The sequence below is a fragment of the Petromyzon marinus genome, unplaced genomic scaffold (genome assembly GCF_048934315.1).
Source record: "Petromyzon marinus isolate PM22_M1 ecotype Great Lakes invasive population unplaced genomic scaffold, UKy_Petmar_22M1.pri1.0 PM_G_Scaffold_59, whole genome shotgun sequence".
NCBI classification, from domain to species: Eukaryota; Metazoa; Chordata; class Hyperoartia; order Petromyzontiformes; family Petromyzontidae; genus Petromyzon; species Petromyzon marinus.
The window spans coordinates 1103789-1112441 of record NW_027423012.1 but is presented as its reverse complement, the minus strand read 5'-3'; the positions used below and the strand labels follow the sequence as shown (position 1 = coordinate 1112441).

The 8653-nt window shown below is 44.7% G+C and overlaps 1 protein-coding gene across 1 annotated transcript; it reads left to right on the top strand.

Annotated features, from left to right (window-relative positions):
- Window positions 1–506: 506 nt before the first annotated feature.
- Window positions 507–8085, top strand: LOC142918266 (synaptonemal complex protein 1-like). The gene is made up of 10 exons (XM_076062405.1): window positions 507–667; window positions 3070–3137; window positions 4424–4497; window positions 4850–4908; window positions 5040–5109; window positions 5263–5336; window positions 5994–6102; window positions 6243–6337; window positions 7246–7428; window positions 8032–8085. Exons 1-10 carry the CDS (start codon window positions 548–550, stop codon window positions 8083–8085), a joined length of 906 nt encoding a protein of 301 aa, XP_075918520.1. The 5' UTR covers window positions 507–547.
- The last annotated feature ends 568 nt before the right edge of the window (window positions 8086–8653 follow it).

The following is an 8653-nucleotide window of genomic DNA, read 5'->3' as shown; positions in this document are numbered from 1 at the left end:
CAATTTCAGATCTGCGCCTTAAACCTTTTTACGTTCACAGCACTTGGCAAAGACGTTTTAAGGGAAAGTTAATTAAAAAAAATAAAAAACGTGTATTTGTTCTTGTACATGACTTGATCGAGTTTTCGGTTGAAATGGAGTAATAATAATCAGTTCAACACGTAGGCTTTCGCGACCAATTATATTCGTATAATAAATGTTTTTTGGGTTATATCGCGTAAAGTATGAATGTGTAAATGTTGTGGATTTACTCTCCGACACACCGGTGGGCCGAAGTAGTAATTCACTGGCGCGTTTTGTTTACGTGACAAACCTCACTGGCTGGGTCGGGTGGTGGAGGGTAACGACACACACTTACGCGAGCCAACCCAAGAACGTTTATCGCGAATAATCGGTCATCGGGTAGCGGAAAATCTTGATGTGTTCACGACACTACGGCTTGGGAAGCTGCTGACACACGCTCCTCATGCCGTGTGTTGTGTTTTTTTTTTTTTCTTCACAGAATAAAGATCACGTGTCAAGGACGTACAATTCTTTGCGCTGTGAAATGAACAAGTTGAACATGTGGAAGGTCAGAGTTCACTCTGAGCTCAGCAAAAAGGAGGAAGCTGTCAGAATGGCCCAGGAGACGGCCGACGCTCTGCAGAAATCAACTCGACAAACACAGGTGGGTAGCAGCAGCAGTAAGTGGTCTCATTTCTCTAAAGCAGTGCTTCTCAGTGTGGTCACTCACCCCCGGTATCACCGGTGGTCCACCACGCTCCTCCGGGTGGTACTCAGGGCTGTGAGTAACACAGGTGGGCAACAGCAGCAGCAGTAAGTGGTCTTATTTCTCTAAAGCAGTGCTTCTCACAGTGTGGTCACCCTCCCTCCCTCCCCCGTACCACCGGTGGTCCTCCATGCTCCTCCGGGTGGTTCGCGGGGTTGTGATGCAGGCTGATCCGGAGAGTAATTACAATGTACGTCATTATTATTAAATTAAACTCGTGATATTTAAAAATTAGGTGAGGAAAAACGACCTTAACCCTCGGGTCTAAATGCGCCCCCCCTAAAAAAAGCGTTTGTATTCCCGTAATATGAGTGATTTAGTGTTACTGCTATTTAGAGATAAGCGAATGCATTTTGTCGCTAGGGGTGGCTGAGTTGGTTTGCGGGCCGACGACTTGTCGAGTTTCCGCGGAGTATTTGTGCATTGCGCGCGGTCATTCTCTTGGCCTTTAATCTTTGGTTACTTCGGTAAAGTCACGTGGTAGGTATAAAGATGATAAAATGTCCACGACGTTTCGATCGCAACACCTCAAGCGCTTTGTCCTAGGGCGGTAAAAAAAGTAATCCCTGCAGTGGAACTGCTGAACCAGCGAGAGAGTCCTGTCACAACAACAACAGCAGCAGCAAGAGGTTTAATTTTATTTTCACCTGAGGACGACCGCCGCCTGTGATGTCGCGATGGAAACGTCGTGATTTGATTTATTATTTTGTGTTGTTTTTTTATACGCGCTACGCGACTTTACTTGAATGAAAGCAAAGACTGTGGATTCCTGCGGTGACGAAAAACTTCAAATCTCTTAGTCTTATTAAATTTTTATTTAAATATTTCGTGACTGCAGGGATTCATATTCTTGGTTCTTTCGGTAAAGTTACCGCCACGTAGAAGGGAAACAATAAAATAATAAAAATGTAAAACGATCAAATTATCACGACGTTTCGACTGCAACGCAAGCGATCATCGTCAGGTGTGAAAACCACAGCAAGAAAACAATTTTCACCGCCGCTCTTTAAAAAAAAATTCTTGCTGTGGTTTTCACACCTGATGATGATTGCTTGTGTTGCAGTCGAAACGTCGTGAGACTTTTATTGTTTTATATTTTTTATTATTTTATTGTTTCCCTTCTACGTGGTGGTGACTTTACCGAATGAACCAAAGATTATGGATTCCTGCAGTGACGTAAACTTCAAATCTCTTCTTCGTCTTCTTGATTCTTTCGGTAAAGTCGCCACGTAGAAGGGAAAAAATAAAATAATAAAAATTTAAAACAATAAAATTCTCACGACGTTTCGACTGCAACGCAAGCGATCATCATCAGGTGTGAAAACCACCGCAAGAAAAAAATGTCACCGCCACTTTTTTAAAATTTTCTTGCTGTGGTTTTCACACCTGACGATGATTGCTTGTGTTGCCGTCGAAACGTCGTGAGAATTTTATTGTTTTATTTTTTTATTACTTTATTGTTTCCCTTCTACGTGGTGACTTTACCGAAAGAACCAAAAATAAATCTCTTAGTCCTGTCGACTAAAGCAGTGAAACGCTTTCATTCAATGTTGGTGTGAGTGGCTCCTCATTTCTCCAAACCCAAACATTTATTGTCAGCTAATCGGTAAACTTCATCAATCTTTTGACGTAGACACGTAGCCAATGATCAGGTTTGGTTTTCCTCAGTGCACTGTGTGTATGTTGAACTTCTTTCACACCGTACGTAGCCAACCGTGCTACGTGTGTGTGTATGTTGAACATCTTTCACACTGTACGTAGCCAACCGTGCTATGTGTGTGTTTGTTGAACTTCTTTCACACCGTACGTCGCCAACCGTGCTACGTGTGTGTATGTTGAACTTCTTTCACACCGTACGTAGCCAACCGTGCTCAATGGGAGATGCAGTGGCATCTCAAATAACGTTGCTACATTATCTTAGTCTGCATATTGTTTCAGCCTCATTAATTTCGTCTGGTTATAATCACGATTAGGTTGTTTTTGTGGATTCCCCATAGTCATCATTATGATTGGTAATTGTGTCCACTCATCATTCGTCATTGTTAACTAAAATAGAGAAACACTTGGTTTGCCAAGACAATGATTTAAAGGTGCTTCTGATCTGTTTGTAGCTTCAACTGGACAGCAATAAGATTCGTGTCTGTGGTTCCTCGGCGATCGCTTTGTCTGCATGATTGACGATGCTTTATGAAACCCGAACGTCATTATCAGTGCTGTGTGTCAGATAACAATTATCAGACAACTGTGTTGAAGCGGTATGCGTCACCTCAGCGAAGTGTGTGTGTCGAGTTTCCTTTCAGCTTGAAAATGTACACCTCAGCGCGCAACTTCAAGACGTGATTGACATCAAAGGAGATTTAATGGAGAAGTAAGAAGTTATTCATTTCCCTCGAATGTCATCTCTGTCCTCTGTTTAGGTTCCTCAACTTACTGGAGAAACCCGAAGAGCAATGAAGCTCGTTTTTTTTGTAACAAATGTCCGGTAGATTTCAGAGATGTCCGGTGGACTCAGGGGCGAGGAGCCAGGATTTGACTTTGGGGGGGTTGCTGACTTCAACATTCTGAGATATCTCAGTGTGTTTGTGTTTTCCAATGGGCACCACAAACGTATAAAACTAATTATTGGATTTGAGCTGCGGAGTTTATTAATAGGTCGGAGCCGCCGACGTGGCCAGTAAGTTCGATAAGTTCGCAAGGCTGCCGCTCAAGCAGCCTGCAGGGCAGCACACAAGGTGGCAGCCTGCAGGGCAGCAGCACAAGGTGGCAGCCTGCAGGGCAGCACAAGGTGGCAGCCTGCAGGGCAGCACGAGGTGACATCACAAGGTGACATCACAAGGTGGCAGCACAAGGTGGTAGCCTGCAGGGCAGCACAAGGTGGCAGCCTGCAGGGCAGCACACAAGGTGGCAGCCTGCAGGGCAGCAAAAGGTGGCAGCCTGTAGGGCAGCACGAGGTGGCAGCACACAAGGTGACATCACAAGGTGGCAGCCTGCAGGGCAGCAGCACAAGGTGGCAGTCTGCAGGGCAGCACAAGGTGACATCATAAGGTGGTAGCCTGGAGGGCAGCACACGAGGTGGTAGCCTGCAGGGCAGCACACAAGGTGGTAGCCTGCAGGGCAGCACACGAGGTGGCAGCCTACAGGGCAGCACAAGGTGACAGCCTGCAGGGCAGCACAAGGTGACAGCCTGCAGGGCAGCATACAAGGTGGCATCACAAGGTGGCAGCCTGCGGCATTTTGCAGCAGCCGGATATCCGGTTATCCCGATTTACCGACTTCCCCAAATTTTCAGGGGGGGGGCTGACCCCCCCCCATTCCCCCCTGTTGCTCCGCCCCTGAGTGGACTACTGGGTGGAGGTCAGAGGTCACGCCGGCAGAACAAACGAGCGACTTGTTGATGACACCAACATCCTCTCTGCATTTTCATTTTAAAAACTTTCGCGACTGCAGGAATTCACGCTCTTTGGTTCTTTCGGTAAAGTCACAGAAAACAACAAAATCACGGTGAGTTTTTATTTTGTTGTTTCCCTTCTACGTGACTTCACCGAAAGAACCAAGAATATCTTCTTCTGCAATGCGCTTTGCCTTAAAATGGCGGATACGTTCCTACGAAGGTTTTCTGACCCGCCGTCCTTGCAATGTGCCCGTGTCCGTAAGGATCCGTGCCACCAGGCAGATGTGTGACGATCTGAAGGGCCAGTCCTCTTCAGTGCAACAAACATTAACCAGAGGTACATTCTCAACATTCGCCGACCATTGGACGTTGCCGGTGTTACACGTTTAGTGATTAAACTTGCTTGTCGTTGACTCACGTGGGTCACGTGCGTACGGTGATAATGGACGTTGACGGTGTAACACGTTTAGTGATTAAACTTGCTTGTCGTTGACTCACGTGGGTCACGTGCGTACGGTGATAATGGACGTTGACGGTGTAACACGTTTAGTGATTAAACTTGATTGTCGTTGACTCACGTGGGTCACGTGCGTACGGTGATAATGGACGTTGACGGTGTAACACGTTTAGCGATTAAACTTGCTTGTCGTTGACTCACGTGGGTCACGTCCGCACGGTGATAATGGCAGCTGAAACAGAACAGGAAGAAGTGGAAGCTGTTCATTCGTCGCTGAAAGCAGAACTGAAGGTAAAATGTGTGATGCTTTTTAAAAAAAATTTCATTTAATTGTATTTCTTGAGAAACGTGTAACGGTATAAACGTACGCACGTGCACATTTAACATTAATGCTGGATCCCCGCTGTCATCCTCTCTTAAAGACGTTTGCGGTGACTTTCAGCGAATTGAATTTAAAGTCTCAAAATGACAAGAATATTGCGTTGGGCAAAGGTGAGTCTCGTGCCGGGTGACGCAGTGCACGGCTGCTCAGTAATACGTAGAGCACCGTCGATGATGATCGATGACCGTTGTGGTTTTTACTGGATGAATATTGACGCGCTCAGCCACTTTGTTGAACGTACGACGCGCGTGTGTCGTACGCAGTGGAAGCAGCTGTGGACGCGATGGGAAGAGCGCAGTGGGACTTTGTAAACAAGTTGACGATTAAAGAAAGCCAGGTTCGTGTGAATTCATGAGCTGATCGCTTTTGCTCACATTTTAAATGCACGTTGGGATAAAAAAAATATTGGATTAAACGACCATGCATTACCTTTTACAAACCAGTGTGTATATATATAGCTCAAACCCCAAGGGTCTGTTATAATTCAGGCTCATACATTTTTGTTGATTTCAAATGTAAGAAATGTAGCTCCTAAAGGCATGCCTGTCTCAATCATAAAATATCCTTTGAAGATCAAGATCACCTTCAAATAAAAACTGATATATTAATGTTCCTATCCCAAACTATTGCCTTTAATGCCTACTATTGCCATTGTGTACAGGGTTCATACATTGCTTTTACAATTTACAAACGTCTGTATAACAATATAATGCTTAAAATGTGAATTATTTCCACTTTAGAACGTATTCAGTGCCCTAAACGCATTTGTTCAACGAAATATATGGGATGTGCACATTTCTACCTCTTTGTCTTGATTTCTCAAGTTCATTTCAGTCTGGTAAACACAACTTATCTGACTTCAATGATGACTTGCAAACCAGAAAACTCGCCTTGCCCAGCAGTAGGTCATTTCATAGATCCGTGCGTAAAGTCGTATTATTATCGTTGTCGTTCAGTAGTTAGCAAACAGAGAGTTCCGTCTTATCGCTCTTAGGCCAAAGAAATGTCCGAGCTGTTGGAGTTAAAAAATGAAGAGCTCAAAACGGCCTCGCAAAAGCTGCAAGATTCCATTGAAAGCTGCGCTCGACTCGAAGAAACAGAGCGTGAGAGCACACTTCAACTTGCCCGCTTTTTATTGCCAACGAGCCTGGATGTGTTTGTGCGTGTGCGCGGTGGGCAAATGTCTGCACGTCCCGACCGTGAAAGTCGATCCCGATTTCGTTTGTTTTGCGTGAATTAACAGGCAACTTTGAAGCACGGCTTGAGCAAACGCAGAAAGAAAGTGGTACCCTGAAACTCGAAGTAAATCGCCGTCGGGAAGTTGAAAGCACGCTGCAGGTGACCTATCCGTTCATTTTTTTTATTTAAAGCTTTCGTGACTGCATCGATTCATATTCTTAGCTCTTTCGGTAAAGTCACCACGTTGAAGGGAAACAAAATAATAAAATATATTTAAAACAATAAAAATTCTCACGACGTTTCGACCATAACACAAACGGTCGTTATCAGGTGTGTCGGTTTGCATTAATTTATTTATTTTAAAACGGTGTTTAAACGGTGTTTTAAAAATAAATACATTAATGCAAACCGACACACCTGATGATGACCGTTTGTGTTATGGTCGAAACGTCGTGAGAATTTTTATTGTTTTATATATATTTTATTATTTTTATTGTTTCCTTTCAACGTGACTTTACTGAAAAAGCTAAGAATATGTATCCGTTCATATTTATTACATCGCTAATATTGTCTGCATTCCTTAACTGGATATTTTTAACGGAATGGTTTTCTTTTTGATTTAAAGCTTTGGTCACTGCAGGGATTCATATTCTTGGTTCTTTCGGGTAAAGTCGCCACGTAGAAGGGAAACAATAAAATAATAAAAATATACAACAATAAAATTCTCACGACGTTTCGACGGCAACTCAAGCAATCATCATCAGGTGTGAACACCACAGCAAGAAAAAATTTTCACCGCCACTTATTCCAAATGTTCTTGCTGTGGTTTTCACACCTGATGATGATTGCTTGTGTTGCCGTCGAAACGTCGTGAGAATTTAATTGTTTGATATTTTAATCATTTTATAGTTTCCCTTCTACGTGGCGACTTTACCGAAAGAACCAAGAATAAGGAATGGTTTTCTCTTAGCCTTTTTGGAAAAGTCTCAAGCTTTTTTCACTGTATCTGAACAAATGCAGCGGGTCACCCGCCTCATCGATTTCATCATCGTACGGTCTGAATGCAGGCTGGGATGCAAAACGCGGAGAGAAGTTTTGCGGAGAAGGAGCGAGAGTTCACCGCAAGCACCGCGGAGCTGCGGCTGTCGTGCGACAAGCTGCAGCACGAACGTCGGGACCTGAACGTGATTGTGCAAAACCTGGAGACGGCAAACGAAGAGTTGACAGCAGCAGCCAGCCAGAGGCAAGTGGTGAACTTTTACAACACGGCACGTGTCGCGTGCCGAGACGTTATTCATCGATTTAAAGCATTCGTGACTGCAAGGATTAATTGTATTAAATAATAAAATAATAAAATAAAGTTACACGATAAAATTCTCACGACGTTTCGGCCACAACACAAGCGGCCTTCATCAGGTGAAGGGACGAGACTGCCTCAGCGCTCCAGCGCTGTCCTCCAGACATTCTCGTCCCTTCACCTGATGAAGGCCGCTTGTGTCGTGGCCCGAAACGTCGTGAGAATTTTATCGTGTCATTTTATCAATTTATTATTTTATTATCATTCTACGTGGTGGTGACTTTACCGAAAGAACCAAAGAAGACGTTAATTATCGTTGCGTCGCTATTGTCACGTACTACGCTGGTTGATGCAGGAAAGCCCCACGGCGGTGTTCTTCACTCATTTTCAGAGGTGGCGGAGGGCAAGGGCGGGTCGGGGGGGGTGGGGCACGTCCGCCGATAAGACACGGTACAGCGTGAGGGCCGCCACACGTTTTAACACCGCTGGGTTTGACAGCAGCACACGAGGACGACGACGACGATGGGGAGGTGATTTCAGATCTGGGTATTGTCAGGGGCCGCACAAGAGGCCACCAGGGGCCGCTCGTGGCCCGCCGGCCTTGCAGTGAAGGACACTGCCCCGCAGTGTTCACGTTTAGAAGGGGGTCTGCAATTGTTTTGCAGTAGGGGGCGACAATTGCTTCGTGTTTCCCCCAATTAAGTTATTAGCGAGTTTTCAAGTTTGTGAATTGCAGACGTTGGGAGCTACTAAGGAGAAGGCGCTGCATTGCGTAGAACATCTCTGACTGTTGTGGTATCTGTAAAGCAAAACAAATACAGTACAGTTTAAATTTCCATTTAAAGCTTTCGTGACTGCAGGGATTCATATTCTTGGTTCTTTCGGTAAAGTCACCACCACGTAGAATGGAAATAAAATAATAAAAATAAAACATAAAATACAATTCTCATGACGTTTCGGCCACAACACAAGTAGCCTTCCTTAGGTGAAGGAACAGAACTGTCGGGAAGACGGCGCTCGAGTGAACACTGCTAAGCTTGGCAGTGTCTTTTAAGCTGGGTGGGAGGAGCAGAGCCCCTTGACGAAGGAGTTTACATATCAACAGAAGGATTTAGCATTGAAGTAGCTAAGTTAATGTGTTGGATTAGCATGATGTTAATGTGAGGAATTAGCATGTA